The following is a 17,229-nucleotide window of genomic DNA, read 5'->3' on the forward strand; positions in this document are numbered from 1 at the left end:
TTATAAAAATGAAGTAAAAGATTGAAATAAATCACAAAAAATACCTTCTATAAAATAATTTATTTATTTTCTCAAATGGTGATAGTATTCATAATACATGAATCTTTCGATAACACTGCTGTTCATTCCTGAAAGTATTAGTGCAACATAAATATACATGTTAAATACGCATGTGAACTAAAGAATAATTCAAAAAATTTTTCTTCTTTGCCTTTATAGATAAGGTTTAACTTATACTTTCAGCTGTGATGAATACGATTTCACTTAACAGGTGCGACACAATCATGTTGCATTGTTTGTTCACATAGATTGTTCTTTATACTTTACATTTATGTCTCAGCTCTATATAAAACACTTATGTTTGCTAACAGACTAGTCGAAACACGATATAATAATACATATAATCTGATGATAACGATACAACATCAATAAAATTTATCTTTTATATTCATGCTAAAATAGTTATTTCTGTTTAATAGAGATTTTCAGGTAATATATCTTCTTGAGGATCAATTATAACTTATATTAATTGTAATAAACATATGATATTTCCAATTATTTTAAAAATATATAAAATTAGTGTTGTCTTTACTAATTGTACCCATACAGGGTTACTAAAATAATGTCTTTGGCCAGCACGTCATCACACTTTGCGTTAAAGCTTAGTTCTTTTTTTTTAAAAATAAAATCAGATCTGTTTCACTGTATGATAGTATCTCATCTGTTAGGATAATTCTATTAAATTACCCGTGGAAAACCTTAATAATTACACTCTGACATAAATTTACACAAACTTATTACTATCAATAGCACAAAAGAGTTAATTGGAAGAATTGTTTTTGAAGACGAAAAAATTATTTGGCTTACAAATGAAAACGTTTTAGTACCATTTGACTTAATATTGATATAATTCTTAATATTTTGAATAAAATATCTTTTGTAAATAAATTAATTAATGTCAACCTATTAAAGATAATTGAAATATATATATAGTTTTTGTAAAAGTTTAAGCAAAATTAAAAAAAATTCAATTACCAAATTAACTATTTATCTTCAAAAACAATGTATATTCATAATAAAAAGTCAGCCAACATCTAATATGAATTACACTAAACATGTAAAACCTAAACAAAATTCTTTTACGTAAGGAACAGGAGATTCCGTTAACAATCATACGTAATTATACGGGTACATGATTAAGACGGTCTAGTCGTTATAAAATGACCGGCAAAAAAACCAAAAAAATAATCATGAAACAAATACATTTTAACGATATAATGGTATAAAGTCGATAACTAAATCTATTTTATTAGAGGAAGCTCTTATTCAGGAATTAATTAAAATGGATATATTTTCTGAAGTATAATATAGATATACGAACAAAGGTGTTCGATAGTAAAGCTCCCATTTGTACATAAAGCGTTCGATATATAGAAAGTTGTCTACATGCATATTTTTAATGGACAATGCCCATAGAATTCATGCATGTATATGTACAAACATAATACATACTCTAATGGGAAGTGATTTCCACATCAGATCAATCTACTTTCACGTTTACGCGTTTTTATGGTTTTTAAAAGTAATTTGTAATCAAATCTTTTATAATTAATTACTTTTCATTGGTCAAGATAAATTGTTCATGATTTTTATGAATTTTATAATATATAATTGTATTACTTTATAGTATTATTCTCTCTTTTCTTCGTCACTACTACTGTGCGATGATTCGGAATTTAAAAAAATTATAAGTTAACTTTAAAACTCGTATTAAACTTTTATACCTTTATCAGTAAGTTTAGAAAAAATTGTAAAGAACAGTCACAATATCTTTAACGAGAATGCGACAAAATTTTAGTAAAATTTTTTATATTGGTGTATAAGTTATTTAAAATTTGATAGTTGAAAAAGTGCAACATTTTTCAATTTATTGAATGCGTCTTTTCGTTGCCCTGCTCACTTTAATAACATATTTGTTGCACTTTAATACGTCGAAAAAATGATCAATCGGTTGATTATATAAATCGTAAAATTGTGTAGGTGTATATTAAATATAATAAGTATATAGAATATTTTGGATATGATATTTCAAAAGTGAGCTAAGCACCAAGGAAATAATTCCTTACAAATAATGAAAGGTCTTCAAAATAAAACGGTGAACCACACTTTCGATTAACCCGTTGTCATTTCTTTTGATTCTTCAATCATTTACTTGTTCCTGCAAGCTAATGATGTTGACGATTACCTTCTTTGTGGTTTACAGGTGGTGTTGCTGGGGTTGGATCATCGTGAAACAATGGATTCTTTACTTCCATTTCTCCAGCCTTCATGAAAATAAATTAGTCAGAAGATTAATATTTTCATGAGTTAAGTTAATATAATAGATAAATGAATATATAACTTACAGGTGCAAGACCAGGACATTCGTATACAGTGTAATCTCCTTCTTCATTTTCCTCATCACTTTCAACTTCAGACACAGAACCAGGATCTCTTGCAGCAGTTCTACATTAAAATAAATTGGCAATTAATTTTTAAAGCTACTACAAAATTAGAAATAAAATCTGACAAAAATGTTGCTATCAATTCTAAAAGTTTCATTTAAGTTATAATCTTATTATACTTTTTAATAATAGTGAAGCTTTTAAAAATAATAACATAGCTGCTTTATTTAATTTGAGAAATTTATCTTAATAAAAAGAATCAAAGTATCGAAGCTGATAAAAGTATGACCCAATTTTTGATTTCTTTTTTTGCGAATGAAATTAGATTTTCATGATAGAAAGTTTAAATATTACAGAAATTGTAGAAAATAATTTCTGGTTCTGTGATATATTTGAATAATATGTAATCTAAAATAATAATGAAAACTTGCATAGATTAGTACAATGACCTAATAACAAAAATCAATAAATAATTACTTACTTCTCCATAGCTATGATTTGTTGCTTTTGATGCTGAAAGTGATACATTTGAGCTGAATGAGCGAGTCTCTGGTCCCCGGACGGCAAAATATCTTTATTTGGACCTGTCACTCCATAAGCTGGATATTCAATGTCTGCTGCTGCTTTAGCACCGCGTTGTAATCTATTAATACGATTTCTCATTTTACTACTGAACTAATTATTAGAGAATTTTTTTAATTTCCAGATTATGAAAAATAATTACCTGCACCAGGTGAGGCCTATAAGAACTAGCGCAAACATTGCAGCTGCACTACAGCCGGCAACAATAGCTAAAATCCCATCATTTATTACATTAATTACTCAATCAATTTAATGAGAACATTTGAATAAATAATTTAATCTCCTTGAAATAATGTCTTGAATTTCGACTGAAGGTCATAACATTAATTATTTTGAATGATAAATTGATTGATCAAAATGATCAAAGAAATTAAAAAAAATTCATTTAATATAAACAATCAATTATACTGATTAAATTTTTTAACATTTATGAATATTATATAATATATTTATAGTAATTAACATAGGATTTCTAAATCTAAAGGCTAGTTATAGCATTAATTAATAAATAGATTTGTTTATTAATAAATGTGGTATTTAATGAATGATTCATCATATTAAATCACTCACCTATAAAATAAACATCGTTTGATAATTTATAATTAGATGGTGTTATAATAGGATCTTGATTCGTTTGTCGTTGAGGTTCAGACAGTAATCCTTTGAAATGAGAAAATTTACTGTTGTCAACAGTATCACTTTCCGAGCGAGGAAAATTTATCTTATTTTCATTCGATGTTTTTTTCTTTTCGCCATGACCTTCAATATCTTGTGAAGGATTCTCAATCGAATCCGAACTTTTTTCTTCATTTGCTATAACTATTGGTTCTTCTTCATAATAACGTGGATCGTTTGGCTTCACTGCAAAAGTATTTATTTCGTTCAACTTAGGATCATTGAAACTATACGTAAACTCTGGCTTATTTTCAGTCAATCTAGGGACTTGCTTAAAATTTTCTTGCAACTGCGAAACATCAGCGTTTAATATTTGGTCTTCAAGATTTCCCAATGGATTATTGTTCAGATCATCAGCTTCAGGATTTTCCCATCCAGGGAAGTTTTGTCTTATGGGAATACGTTCAGGGTTATTATAATAAACTTTTTCATTGATTTCATTATCTGAGTAAGGTACATTGACTTGTGGATATTTAAAATTGCGGGATGGAGTTCCTAAATTGACATAAGAACGATCACGCTCAATTGATCGAGGGTATTGTTGTATATAATTGAATTCAGACGACTGTACAGGATAATTTAAATTCTCCAACTGATCTCTTCTCAGTGATTCCAACATTTTTTGGTGTACATATTCTCGTAAGTCATCCACATATATTGGTGGATAGAGATGTGAGATATGGGGACGGTGCAAAGCATCTCGGTAACCTTGAGACTCCAAGAATCTTTCTAGATATTTGAGATTTACATCTTCTGAAGGCTCTGATTCAACATCTGTAAATGTAAGAGAAATTCATGTATTATTAATCAGTTAATAATTTATTTAGAATTATTTTTTTTTACAAATACTTAAGTGGCGTTTTAGTTGCCATTTGATTATTTGAATTTTAATCATTCATTTAAAATTCTCTTTTGCTTAGGATTAAGAAGTATTGAATTTATGAGGATTAGTCCCCTATACGAATGAATCAACAATATGTTGCTTTGTGTCACTTTTTTCAAAAAAATCAATTCTTTTAGAAGCTTTTTCTGATCAAGAAGCACCGCATTTTATTGTCAATTTGATATTATTTTACTACCTCATACAAAAAACAAAATATTGGACGTGTCTGTGTTCATAGAGCAAGGTTTTAAAAAAAAGCTCAACTAACTTAGGAATAATTTTTTTATATTTATAGCCACTATTTTCTTTTCTACACGTAGATAATGTAGTGAACACAAATATAAGTTATAAAACTTTCATCTTTAAATTGAATACTGGAATTATGACTAAAAAAACAATTATGCAAGAACAAACACTAGCTTATAAAAAAAAATATATATTTAGTATTTTCATAATTGATTGAAACCGAATGATTTACTCAAATAGTAAAATGCATAAATATTTAAATGAACAATAGCAATCGATTTGACACTAATTATTATGGAAGCAACCTATTAAGGTTGAGTATAACGGTTATAAATATTTTATTGACCACGGTAGCTTTTAGACAAATGAAATAAATAATCCGTCTGTTTATGAATCGTCACAAGTTTTTATTATATATAAAAAAAGTACTTTTTATATTTAAAAATAAATAATTTTCAATCTGTTGAGTTGAAAACGGAATAAATTACAGCAAATTAACACTAATTAGTTTTAATGCTATAATGAAAATGAATATCAGCTGTCATTAACCCTATGTATACGTAGAGAATGTTATGTAGACATTTTAATGAGACATGACCTCTGAAGAATGTTAGTTATACTCACCCTGATAATATTCAAGTTCACCGGTGGAATGATTTACCAGAAGGACAATAACCAAGACGAGAAGCTTGCAGGTCGGAGGGTCAGATTTCATCCTCGCGACACTACACTAAATTTGGAATATAAAGGCGTCCACAGCTGGTTCGATTCACGCCTCTGTCTTCAACACTTTTTAGTTTCATACAAAAGCGCGTCATTCATCGAATCTGAAGAGACTTGCGCGTTCAAGAATGCTAACTAACGACATAATCAATACGACACCAAAAGTTGTGAATATAACACTGTTAGAAAGCAACATGCAACTGTGTACAAAACTTTTTTTCCACTTTTATATTGACCTCCTGGCTTCCTTAATAATGATCCATTGGTATGTGAAAGATATTTGTTATTGACATCGGTGTAAATAAATTAAATGTCACAAGTTTAAGGAGATAGAAAAAGAGTGTGCTTTTTTTTACTTCCAACCACCAGCTCCGGCTTCCTGTTTTACTGAACGAATAAACACTTGTGAGCGATTACAGCGAGTCAACGGAACTATTGATAACGCTAGATAACAACATAATTATACTTTTCATTTTTTGCAAAATATTAGAAAGAAATAATTCTTTTCTTTTCTTTCATTGTTAGAAATAATCAATACGACTTTTTTTATCCTATGAAAATATTTATTTAGGATTTAAACAAGTCATGTTATTTATTAAGTATATATATTAATAATTTTTAAAATTTATCTTTAAAAGTAGAAAGGCTATGCCATTAAAAAAGACATTAGATACAAAATTTCAAATATTAATCAGAGCTGTAAATATTTAGTTGTGGACTGAATTTAAAAAATTTAAAGTTTCCCGCATTTTTTACATTTTTTACCAACGTCGACAGTTTATTTCACCGGCAAAATAGATTTTATCACAAGTCGATATTTTTATTGGAATAATTGAAAGGTTATGTTGTGTTCTTTTATTGACATGTGTTGAACACAGTACATATAAATATTAATTTTTTTTTCAATAAATTATGATCATTTATTAATATGACAAGTAACAAAAGTATCATCGAATAAATTTGATGATAAAACATTAAAAGTATAACTCTACTGTCCAATAGATATTTTACATTTAAACATGTTAAAAAATATATATCTACCTTTGAAATTGCAAGCACGTAAGGTAATATTAGTTTATAATCAATAATTATTCGCATAATTACTATTAATAGCATATATTAAATAAAAATATATGATATATCCGTATAAGAATGAATCTGTTTGATAGATTATACTTGATCAATTTATAAGTTTGATTTTTACAGACTGCAGCAACTGCTACAGCATCTACAGCACAAATAAAAAGTTCGAAGCGAAAAGTAAAAGTAGAATTAGATGAAAAAATTAGACAACAAATTCTCAATGATGAATTAAAACCCAAAAAACAACCAGGAACAGCTCATCAAGTTGCACTTCATTTACCAGAGTGGCTGTGTAAAGCAGTAAGAACTCTTGGTTCAGGTAACATGCAAACAACGTAAAATATTCATAAATTTAGACTAAAATTTTCAAATAACATAATCAATCATAATATTCTATCTAGAGACTTGTATGCCATCATTCGAAGATGAAATACTGGTACTTCATCGATATTTACATAGTCGACAACCTCCAAGTTATCAAGCCCATGTACAGAAAAAGTTTTCAGAAATTATTAAAGAATTAACAGAACGAGTAGATTTTGAAGCGGTTACATCTGAAAATATGGAAGAAATCGAAAATAAAATTGAAGTAGATGCTCATACAAAATTAAAACAATCTGTATACAATTGGCAACCTATTGAATATACTTATCAAAAAGGCTTGACATATTTGATTGCAAGAGGAGGACATAATTATGCAGCTTTGTATACAATTTTAAGCGAAATCAAAAAACGTGATCCTTCATTTATTCCCAAAACTTTATTTGATTTTGGATCTGGTGTTGGCAGTGTATCATGGTAAAAAATTTTTGTATTCATTTCAATATTTATTGAATAAATTCAAGTTAATAACATATTTTTTTCTATGTAGGGTTGCAATGACTTTGTGGCCAAAATCTATCAAAGAGTATCTTGGTATTGAAATTTCTGAACCGATGATGAAACTTGCACAAAAAATCATCAATATGTCGGACACACCCATTCAAAATGTCTTCTTCAAACAATACTTCCCAGTTGCCTCGGTAAAATTTTCAATTATTTTATTCATTACTTTTTGAAAACGACTAATAGCTTTTTGATAACTTTTTTACAGCCATCTTATGATCTTATTGTTAGTGCATTTTCTTTACTTGAATTACCAACTAGAAGAAATCGAATGGAAACTGTGCTCAATCTATGGAGAAAAACTGCTCGCTATTTAGTGATTGTAGAAGAAGGAACTACTGCAGGTTTTGCGGTTTGTATTATCAATTACATTATTTTAGTTTGATTAGATCAATTATAAGAATTATATTTTTTAATATTGTAGATAATAAATGAAGTGAGGGAATTTTTCTTGCGTGTAGTAAAATCTCATACTGAGAAAGGAATGTATAAGGCATTCATTTTTGCTCCAGTAAGTATCAAAATGATTCTACTCCTTGATTATTCATTTTATCAATTTTTAATTCGCTTCTATATTTTCAGTGTCCTCATCAATTACCGTGCCCAATGTTTCAAACCAGAGATACAGCCTGTAAATTCAATGCTTCTTTTTTTGCTCTTCCTTATTGGAAAATGAAGAAAAATCACGTACTGAACACTCAATTCACATACATAGTTTTAAAGAAAGGTAATTAATCAATTACTCTTTTCGCATTTGAGATGATTATCATCGATTAACCGGCAAGCAATTTAATTGATGAATGTTATTTATGTCAAGATTATTATTGTTAATGATTAATTATTTTCTGATTATTGCGACCATTGTTCTAGGCAGTGATAAAACAGAAGAAGATGAATGGCCTAGATTAGTACAGCCTGTACTAAAAGGATCAAAACGGGCAATATGTCGAATGTGTACTGCAGAAGGCAATTTACAGGAAATTACTTTTACTAAATCTAAACATGAAAGGTACAATATTTTTACAATATTTTTGATTTTATAACAATTTATTAATTTCGTCCAAAATTTCCAGACCACTATTCAGATGTGCCAGGAAAAGTCACTTGGGAGATAGACTTCCAATTAAAATTTTTAATGATGTTAACGCATCAGAGACGTCTGACAATCTTGAAATGAATGATGAAGAATTGAATTCAGATAATGATGATTACGACGATGATGAAGAACCGATAGATAAAAAATAAAATAAATAATTTTTTTTACTGTTCAATTAAATGTTATTCAATACTTTTTTTATTTTTTTTTTTTTTTTATTTAAAGCATTTAAAAAATTATAAAAAAGGTTCATCAAGCAGAAGAGTCGAAAATTTCATGTACATAATTTTTACAAATAAGTTAATCATTTGTATGATGAAAAAACATTTGTAGTTACATCAGTAATTGTTAATATAATTTATAAATACATGAATATGAAGTTTTGTATTTATTTAGATGTGTAGTGTTAGAACGAAAGGGTGTAAAGTGAATGTGTGGGTTCCCATCAATTCATTTCTCCTTCCAATGTTAAACTGTGTTGAACTTGTTATGTACCCCCAAAGATTTAAAAGCAGCTTCGCCAGAATTTCTCATACAGTTTCACTTATAAGATGCAAGACGTAGTTTCTTCGGAAGTTAGGTGAGTTTTTTTTATTTTTATCATTATCAAATTAATTTGATTTCAATTCTTATTTTTTAACTAATTATTAGTGTAATTAAACTATTTTTCCGAAAAATCAATTAAATATTTAATAAGAATCAATTGTATTAAAGAAATGATTTATCTCACTCCCAGAAATTAATTCAACTAATACTCGGAAGTTGATTAGAATTCTAATAATACAATTTTATTATTTGCTTTCATTTTATAACTATTGTAACTATTAATTATTATGTAAAATTTAAACAGAATTGGATATAACATAAATTTATGACATCGCAGTATTACATAAAAATGAACTGTTATTGAAAATAAGTACTTTTGACGACTAATGAACCGTATATATGACTCTTTCCGCTGTCAACTTTCTCTCACAAGATTTGCGGATTTCACTTTCTTTGATAGAAGTAAATGGGCCTGATACTTTTGCCCCGGAGTCCAGAGAATATGTTGAGGACCGTTACGCAAACTTGATTAACTCTCCAGACAACTAATTTTTTTTTTTTGTGAGAAAAAAACTTGTTGTTACGTTCATTAGTTATAATGCTATTTTCATGTTTATTCCATTATATTTTTTCTTTCATTCATCTTCATAGAAAGTTCAGTTGACATTTTATTTTTTTCTCTTATTTGTTTTACACCAACAATGTACAATAAATCTAGAGTTATATAATGTAAGAGTTCAAATTTATTCTGCGGTGAATAATGTTTATTGAGAGAGTTTATTCGATGGTGTTTTCATTTTTCTCTCATTTAAAAAAAATACATTTTTACTTTATTTCAGTAATATGATTCCAATAGCAGCATTGGGTATCATTATACTAACTCTTATATTTTATCTTGGAACATTAAAACCTAAAGGATATCCACCTGGTAAAATATTCAATAATTTTGTATTTAAGTTTCACTTAATTCACGTGAAAGAGAATTTTTCATAAGTATTTTGAAATGATTTAGGTCCACGATGGTGGCCAATACTAGGTTCTGCTTTAGAAGTAGCACGAATTAGAAAGAAAACAGGATACTTAAATAAAACTTGCACAGTTCTTGGTGAAAAATATGGCCCTGTTGTAGGATTAAAAATAGGTAATGATCGAATTGTTGTGCTGAATGATTTAGAGAGTATGAAGTCCATGTTAATGAATGATGATTGTGATGGAAGACCTGTTGGACCAGTTTATGAAGCCAGAACTTTCGGAAAAAGATTAGGTAAACCAAAAATAACGATTTTGTTTTGTTTAATTTTGTTTAACTAAAAAATTTTTCCTCTAGGAGTTCTTGTAACTGATGGAAATTTGTGGATTGAGCAAAGACGTTTTGTTCTTCGCCATTTACGTGATTTTGGATTTGGAAAAAATAATATGGCAACAATGATTGAAGAAGAGGCTTCGTATTTAGTAAATAATTTGATGAAACGCCTTGAAAGTGAGAACTCCAATCGGATAATTGAAGATGATATAAAATTAAATCATAATACCAACAATTCTGGAAGAATATATCAACTTACTAATCACGAACTGAAGCAAAAACATCCTCTTAACTGGAATCAAGGTTCTGATATTTTAGGTCAAAAAGATTTAAAAAAATCGATAACTATTGAAGACATGTATGTTAAAGCTGAACAATATGATGATGTTCGCAAGGTTTCAAGATCTCCAGAACTCATTATTCAGATGGATGATGTTTTTGGAGTTCCTATTCTCAACACTTTATGGAGAATGATGGCTGGAAAGCGATTCAATCAAAACGATAAACAACTTAATCATTTACAGAAAATTCTTACTACTTTATTAAGAGAAGTAGACATGATTGGTGGTTTGTTTGGTCATTTTCCAATCTTAAGATACATTGCACCTGAAGCTTCTGGTTATAAAAAATTTATAGAGACTCATCAAGAATTGTGGGCCTTCTTAAATGTAAATGATCTTCTGTTATTTTTCTTTGTTTTTTTGCGTATTTTTTTTCCTATTGCATTAATGTATTTTATTTATTATTTTTACTACAGGAAGAATTAATAGAGCACAATAAAAAATTTGATCCAGATGTTCCAAAGGATTTGATGGATTGTTATTTAAAAATGTTAAAATCAGAGTGTATAGACGAAACCTTTTCAGAACCACAGCTCTTAGCTATATGTGTTGATTTATTTATGGCTGGCTCCGAAACGACCACAAAAGCATTAAACTTTTGCTTTTTATATTTGGTACTTTATCCAGAGGTCCAGAAAAAAGCACAAGAAGAAATTGATCGAGTCATTGGTCGTGATCGGTTTCCAAGTCTGTCTGATCGACCAAGGTAACAATAATTAACTCTAATGTAAATCAACTGTTATTCAATTGAATGCTTTAGTAACTCTACAATATTTTTTTAGAATGACTTACGTGAATGCTATAAGTTTAGAATGCATTCGAATTTTTATGGGAAGAACAATGAACATTCCTCATCGTGCACTGAGAGATACTTTTATACAAGGCTACAGAATACCTAAAGTATCAACGATTTTGCACTAAAAATTGTATATATACATGCTTGGTTTTTTATTAATTTTATATAATTTTTAGAATACTATGATTGCTGCAAACTTTAGTAGAATTTTGATGGATGAGTCTTGGGGTGATCCTGAAGTTTTCCGTCCTGAAAGATTCATCGATTCTGAAGGAAATATTACTGTTCCTGAACGATATATGCCATTTAGTATTGGTTAGTAAATTTATAAAAAAAATTAAATGAAACAAGTAGATAATTCTAACTCAATTCTTTTAGGAAAACATAAGTGCATGGGAGAAGTGTTGGCAAAAAGTAATATTTTTGTTTTTACTGCTGCTCTTTTACAAGCATTCACATTTTCCGTAGTTTCTCCAGACGAGAAACCATCAACTGAATTTGAAGATGGTGTTACAGCAAGTCCACTTCCATTTAAAGTATTGATTAAAAGACGAGTTTAACATGATTTATATAGCAATAAGTTACTGTTATTTCTGTTTATTAGTTAAGTATAAGTATAAAGTTAATAATTAATTCTTATTGCTGAACTGTTCTCTAAATAGTCCTTCATCAATCCTAGTCACACTCGACCATGGACAATTCAACAAATCTCCATGAAGAAATTGTTTTTTAATAATTTAAAGTTTTTCAAAAATTTTGGTTTTTCAATTCATCACATTCTTTATTGTAAATTAAATGTTCCAGAGTACACAAATATACATAATAGTTATAATTATTATGACACATATTAATTCCAAATATGAAAATGTTTAATTTTATATTTACTTTGTTATATATTGAGTAGTACGGATTTTTAAAAAATCAAATAATGTTGATACAATACGAAACAACCAGTCTTATTAAAAAAAAACTTGAAATTATTCAAAATTGTTGTTCTACATAATTACTCAATGCTATTTGTTAGAACTCAGATGATGAAAATATTTATGTAAAAAAATAACAGATCAGATCAGATAATAAAAATTAAAAAATGTAAGTATTGGTTTTAAACTTGAAAAATGAGTAGAGAAAATGAGATGAGAATTAAGTCATTAGATTTCAACTCTTAGGTAAAAATCTTATCTAAATCAACTCTAGAGAAGTTGATAAACGTCTGAAGAGTCTGTAGCTAAGAAAATTGCTGAAGCAAGGTAGAAAATAATATCTTAGCTGATTAACTAGACAGATAGTAAAGTTTGCATTTCAATATATAAATAGCTTTAAATGTGTTAATTAACTGTTTGAGAACTTAACAATAAAAAACATTCAACGGATATTAAAAAAATGTAACCATTAAATCTATTTTTGTTATATTTTAAATAGTGAACTCTTTAGTAATTATCTAAAACCCTGTCTCATAAAATGAAATGCACAGTGTTCATTTTTAGCTTACCAATATTTAGATTTTTTTAATTTTATAAATTTGAAAGTCTTTTGGTTTCAATTGCACCATTTGATGTACAATATTTCATTACATATAATATTAATTTATAAATATGTCAATGTACTTTTCGTATATTTTATTAGTACATAAATATGTATATTTAAAACAGTAAAATATTCAATACGATTAATAATTTAGTGTTAAAAATATACTATGAATTTACAATCTCTGTAAAAATAAACCTCTAAGCAAAAAACAGTGATTTTGTCATAAATGAAAGCAAATGCTTATTAGCAATAAATTAACTCTTAACAAAATTCTGTGGGTTGACAGTAAAAATTCTACCATTTCGCTAGGATTAATTTACAATTAAAATTTTCGAAAATCAAAAGCATTTCGTAAAAATAAAATGTAACAATACATACAACAGTAAGTAAAATTTTTGAAAATATTAGTTAATCAACAATAGTCTTTATGCCTAAACAACAAGTTTTATCTAAATCGTGTTATTGTAAAATAATCAAGTTTTTTTAATTCCTTTGATTAACAGGCACTTAAATATTTTTTCATTGATTGTACACTGTAGCAGCCACGTAATTATGGAATATTTTTATATATAATAATAAAGTATTATGGTCATTTTTAGCATATTTTTAAGCACATTGGTAGTGAATAGATAATAAATATTATTTGTAAAATTTAATTTGAGAATTTTCAATGTACTGGATAACGATATTTACCTCCACTTTCATTTGGTTGTCATCTAGATTCATCTTCCACTATATGAATCTATTTGAAAAAAGTTTTGTTATGAAACAAATTAAAATTTTATCAAATGGTAAATAGATTTAAATACTAATGATCTTACCTCTGACAAAATGGCCCAGTTTTCACTTTCACTATGAACAGTTAGCCTGATTGCGGTAATTTTTCCCAATTTGCGATCTACTGTTCCTTGAGCAATTCCAAGATTGTCGAATTTACCTAATATCAAAATATAATATTTTATTTGGGTATAAAATATATTATAGTTGGATGAAAAATGTATTTCTGAGGTTTTTTTTTACCGATAATAACATAACCGTCTTCAGTTACATCATCATTGTTTCTATTTACAGCATTAGAGAATTCTGGTAACACTTCTATCGTCGTGTTGTAAAATTTGTCTGAAGGATGTTCTGGATTTCCACTTCTAAAGAGGAATCTAAAAATAATATCCAATTTTAAAAATGATTTCTATGAATGAGAATCAATTTAGATATTACTGATGATTTTCTTACTTTTTAATAAATATTGGCTTCGAAAATTTGAACTTCAAATGGTTTCCTGCTTGAGGCAAAAGACCCCAAAAAAAAGATTCACCCTTGTATGCTTTGGTCAAAGTGTATTGTTTATAAACATTTATTTCTGATTCTACAGTTGCATCCGGATTTTCATGAGGATAATATAATGTAATTTTTCCGAATTGTTTATCCTATTTATTTATAAAAAATCATTTAATCATTTCTTGACAACTATTACAGTAAAATTAACTTCCACAAAAAATTATTTACTTTCAACTTTTGTACTTTTCCTTTTAATGAAGAATGAGTTCCAATGTGTTGGAATAGAGATGGCTTATAATGCAGCCATAATTCTGCTTTCGCTATTTTACAATGTTTCTGTAAAAATCAATTTTCTGATAATTAAAGTCTAGCTTTAAATAATGAGAAATTCATTTTATTTCATTTCTTATGACTTATAATTCCAACTGAATGCCCGATAAAAAAAAATACTAAAACATCTCTCACGGGTTTATAAGATAATGTATTGTGAATAGAAGCATGAGTCATGAAAGAATTTTAATATTTTATCTATTCTTATTAATGTTTGTAGATAAGAGTGGTTATCATTTTGTGTCTAGCAAAAAATTTTAAAATGCATCAGACTCTGTGATTTTTGTGATCATTATTATCATTATAAACTTATAAACTTTTTTCATTCAGATAAAAGAATCATTCACGATAAAAACTCAGATTCACTTGTTTTATTTCATTTTGTGGTTATAGTAAGCGTGAATTCTTATCAATTCATAGTGAAATAATCTGTAGGTAAACAATGTTTTTTCTTTAAATTTTTCACACAACACAAAACCTTATTAATTCGGAGAAAAAAAAAACTCAAGTTAAAATAATGTTTGACTTACACTATCTTTGTCTAAACTGCAAACTTTAGTAGAAATTAAATGATCCAAAAGCCAATCCACTGGTTTATCATTGTGGAACATTAAAAAAAATTGCACTAACCAATGCAATTCTACACATTTGAAAAGTTTTCCTACGTTGAAGAAAAATATTATAATTTATATCACTTTAAGAAATTATTTTTAATAGCTTATGAAAATATTAAACATATATTCACCTATAAATCCCAGCTGGCAAAAATCTAGAACAAACCAATTCTCTTTTTGACTGATTTTCTGTAAAGCGTATGTTTTCATAGTTTTAATAAAATTCTTCTTTGCCAAAATATCATCTTCTAGTTGTACATAAAATGTTCCTTTGGCTTGTGCATAAGACATTAAGTAAGCAAAGTCTAAATTCTGTTTCGACCTCCATACCACACGTTGATGGTCATCTCCAAGAGTATCTTTAAGTTTACTTAAGTCTGGATAATAAGACGGTGATGGCGATATAACTTCGATAAGTCCCGCTTCTGATTCCCAAGGAAACTGAACTTCTATTTGTTTCGCAACATAAGTTACATAATCTAAGTCTGTCTCAGCTACTAATACAATTATCACCGTATCAGCAGCTTCCTCGGGTGTCATTGAATCTAATAAATTCTTTAGAGTTGCTAATAGATAACTTTGCACTTCTCTTTTAACTGTTGGAATGCCTAAAACCATACTGACTCCTGTTCTGCCTTTACTCTGAAGAAAAGCTGGTCTTAAGCTGTTGACATCATTGAGAAAATGAGGTAAAAAATTATATATTGATGGCAATTTAATATTTGTTATGTTTGAAGTCCCATTATTAAAAAGAAACTGGAGATCTGGTAAAATATGATTATTTTCAGTCATCGTAAGTAATTGATGGGACAGTAAATTAATCTCTTCTTGAGTAGTAATGTATTTAGATTGAAGATGCTCCAATTTAGCTTGAAGCTCGGCAATTTCATTTTGTAATACTGTCTCTTCAGTTAAATCTGGAGTTGAAATGAGATTCAAAATAACACATGGCACTAATATTACCACCAATATGATTAAGAAACGTTTTCTTATCGGTGCTACGGTTATTTTATGAGCTATCATTTTTTTTGAGTATTAACTGCATGGTTTATGAGTTACTATGTATTTTTTTAAGCACTTTAAAATATTCAAGCTCTGTATGAAGCCAATCAATCTATAATATGAAAAAGAATGAATTAGCAAATGAAATATTGTACACACTCATTAGAGTAATTGTAAGGTTTATCTATAAAACTGACCATTTTTATGTTGAGTTTGAATTTTTATGTCCATCGTACATTTAATTATCTTCTTTGTTATGACTACTAAATGTTTTTTTCAGTGTTTTTTTCTTTATACGTATAATTGATAAAAAAAGATTGACAGATAATCCGATAATTAACCTTGTTGTCGTGAAGTCTTAAGAAAAAATAATTTTGTTGATGATACATCAGGTAAAAACTAATTATGTTAACTGATCACCGACGTAGAGAGACGTCTTATAGCTGTCATTCCATGACGTACTGGCAGTGATAAATTTTTTTTATTTTGCGTGTAAAACTTTTATTGGTTTGAAACTCGTTTAAAACTATTTATTCAGCTATGTACATATCAAATATAAGTAATTGTTTTCTAATCACGAAATTGACTCTGAAAGTTTCTAAACAATTTTTCGTATATATATACACCATATCTTAAAATAATATTTGTACGTCATCTGTCAAAAAAAATTGTCAAATTTTGTTGATAACAAAGTTTTCTTCTCAATCGGTAATTGATTAATTGACTGTCGACATATTCTAGATGTTATTATGCAATTATGTCATAGGTTGTGTTAGTGTTTCATTCCGTGTTAGTGTATCAAAAGCATCAGTTAGTTTAAAGTGAACAAATATCCCAAAATAAAAATTATAGATTATTATAAAATTACTATT

General features: G+C 27.8%; 4 protein-coding genes across 6 annotated transcripts; 2 read left to right on the top strand and 2 right to left on the bottom strand.

Moving 5' to 3' along the window:
- Positions 1 to 41: 41 nt before the first annotated feature.
- LOC118066311 (protein cab-1) lies at positions 42 to 5,968 on the bottom strand. The gene is made up of 6 exons (XM_035082253.1): positions 5,455 to 5,968; positions 3,597 to 4,475; positions 3,169 to 3,235; positions 2,926 to 3,087; positions 2,406 to 2,505; positions 42 to 2,324 (listed from the first exon to the last, which is right to left on the bottom strand). Exons 1-6 carry the CDS (start codon positions 5,543 to 5,545, stop codon positions 2,226 to 2,228), a joined length of 1,398 nt encoding a protein of 465 aa, XP_034938144.1. The 5' UTR covers positions 5,546 to 5,968; the 3' UTR covers positions 42 to 2,225.
- On the top strand, positions 5,721 to 8,909 carry LOC118066310 (methyltransferase-like protein 17, mitochondrial). Of its 3 annotated transcripts, none has more exons than XM_035082252.1 (9): positions 5,721 to 5,818; positions 6,760 to 6,955; positions 7,038 to 7,434; positions 7,508 to 7,658; positions 7,730 to 7,873; positions 7,946 to 8,032; positions 8,104 to 8,248; positions 8,392 to 8,530; positions 8,595 to 8,909. In XM_035082252.1, the coding sequence occupies exons 3-9, from the start codon at positions 7,046 to 7,048 to the stop codon at positions 8,764 to 8,766; spliced, it is 1,227 nt and encodes a 408-aa protein (XP_034938143.1). In that variant the 5' UTR covers positions 5,721 to 5,818; positions 6,760 to 6,955; positions 7,038 to 7,045; the 3' UTR covers positions 8,767 to 8,909. The 3 variants fall into 3 exon arrangements, 2 of the variants coding, with proteins under 2 accessions (XP_034938143.1, XP_034938142.1); XR_004690229.1 differs by lacking the exon at positions 5,721 to 5,818 and adding an exon at positions 6,386 to 6,617 and having other exon boundaries at positions 8,396 to 8,530; positions 8,595 to 8,736; XM_035082251.1 differs by lacking the exon at positions 5,721 to 5,818 and adding an exon at positions 6,388 to 6,617.
- Positions 8,910 to 9,173: 264 nt separating this feature from the next.
- Positions 9,174 to 12,477, top strand: LOC118066304 (probable cytochrome P450 303a1). Its single transcript, XM_035082244.1, has 8 exons — positions 9,174 to 9,197; positions 10,003 to 10,091; positions 10,176 to 10,427; positions 10,491 to 11,134; positions 11,224 to 11,513; positions 11,590 to 11,707; positions 11,780 to 11,918; positions 11,982 to 12,477. Exons 2-8 carry the CDS (start codon positions 10,007 to 10,009, stop codon positions 12,161 to 12,163), a joined length of 1,710 nt encoding a protein of 569 aa, XP_034938135.1. The 5' UTR covers positions 9,174 to 9,197; positions 10,003 to 10,006; the 3' UTR covers positions 12,164 to 12,477.
- Positions 12,478 to 12,946: 469 nt separating this feature from the next.
- On the bottom strand, positions 12,947 to 16,964 carry Mgat4a (alpha-1,3-mannosyl-glycoprotein 4-beta-N-acetylglucosaminyltransferase a). Its single transcript, XM_035082245.1, has 8 exons — positions 16,555 to 16,964; positions 15,487 to 16,469; positions 15,272 to 15,402; positions 14,640 to 14,747; positions 14,367 to 14,560; positions 14,154 to 14,290; positions 13,955 to 14,070; positions 12,947 to 13,875 (listed from the first exon to the last, which is right to left on the bottom strand). The coding sequence occupies exons 2-8, from the start codon at positions 16,376 to 16,378 to the stop codon at positions 13,846 to 13,848; spliced, it is 1,608 nt and encodes a 535-aa protein (XP_034938136.1). The 5' UTR covers positions 16,379 to 16,469; positions 16,555 to 16,964; the 3' UTR covers positions 12,947 to 13,845.
- Between the last annotated feature and the right edge of the window lie 265 nt (positions 16,965 to 17,229).

This window comes from Chelonus insularis, unplaced genomic scaffold (assembly GCF_013357705.1).
Source record: "Chelonus insularis isolate UGA/USDA-ARS -01 unplaced genomic scaffold, ASM1335770v1 contig_339_pilon, whole genome shotgun sequence".
Taxonomy (NCBI): domain Eukaryota; kingdom Metazoa; phylum Arthropoda; class Insecta; order Hymenoptera; family Braconidae; genus Chelonus; species Chelonus insularis.

What these genes read in the sequence shown, in the direction of transcription:
- LOC118066311 (XM_035082253.1), bottom strand. Translation starts at nt 5,545, where the DNA reads ATGAAATCTGACCCTCCGACCTGCAAGCTTCTCGTCTTGGTTATTGTC. An exon ending in ATAGGCCTCACCTGGTGCAG is followed by an intron (nt 3,088 to 3,168) that starts GTAATTATTTTT and finishes TCGTATTAATAG; the next exon opens with ATTACAACGCGGTGCTAAAG. An exon ending in CAAATCATAGCTATGGAGAA is followed by an intron (nt 2,506 to 2,925) that starts GTAAGTAATTAT and finishes ATTTTAATGTAG; the next exon opens with AACTGCTGCAAGAGATCCTG.
- LOC118066310 (XM_035082251.1), top strand. Translation starts at nt 6,573, where the DNA reads ATGTTAAAAAATATATATCTACCTTTGAAATTGCAAGCACGTAAG. An exon ending in GGTGTTGGCAGTGTATCATG is followed by an intron (nt 7,435 to 7,507) that starts GTAAAAAATTTT and finishes TTTTCTATGTAG; the next exon opens with GGTTGCAATGACTTTGTGGC. An exon ending in ACTAAATCTAAACATGAAAG is followed by an intron (nt 8,531 to 8,594) that starts GTACAATATTTT and finishes CAAAATTTCCAG; the next exon opens with ACCACTATTCAGATGTGCCA.
- LOC118066304 (XM_035082244.1), top strand. Translation starts at nt 10,007, where the DNA reads ATGATTCCAATAGCAGCATTGGGTATCATTATACTAACTCTTATATTT. An exon ending in AGTCTGTCTGATCGACCAAG is followed by an intron (nt 11,514 to 11,589) that starts GTAACAATAATT and finishes ATATTTTTTTAG; the next exon opens with AATGACTTACGTGAATGCTA. An exon ending in AAGGCTACAGAATACCTAAA is followed by an intron (nt 11,708 to 11,779) that starts GTATCAACGATT and finishes TATAATTTTTAG; the next exon opens with AATACTATGATTGCTGCAAA.
- Mgat4a (XM_035082245.1), bottom strand. Translation starts at nt 16,378, where the DNA reads ATGATAGCTCATAAAATAACCGTAGCACCGATAAGAAAACGTTTCTTA. An exon ending in GAAAAGTACAAAAGTTGAAA is followed by an intron (nt 14,561 to 14,639) that starts GTAAATAATTTT and finishes ATAAATAAATAG; the next exon opens with GATAAACAATTCGGAAAAAT. An exon ending in ACTGGGCCATTTTGTCAGAG is followed by an intron (nt 13,876 to 13,954) that starts GTAAGATCATTA and finishes TTTTTCAAATAG; the next exon opens with ATTCATATAGTGGAAGATGA.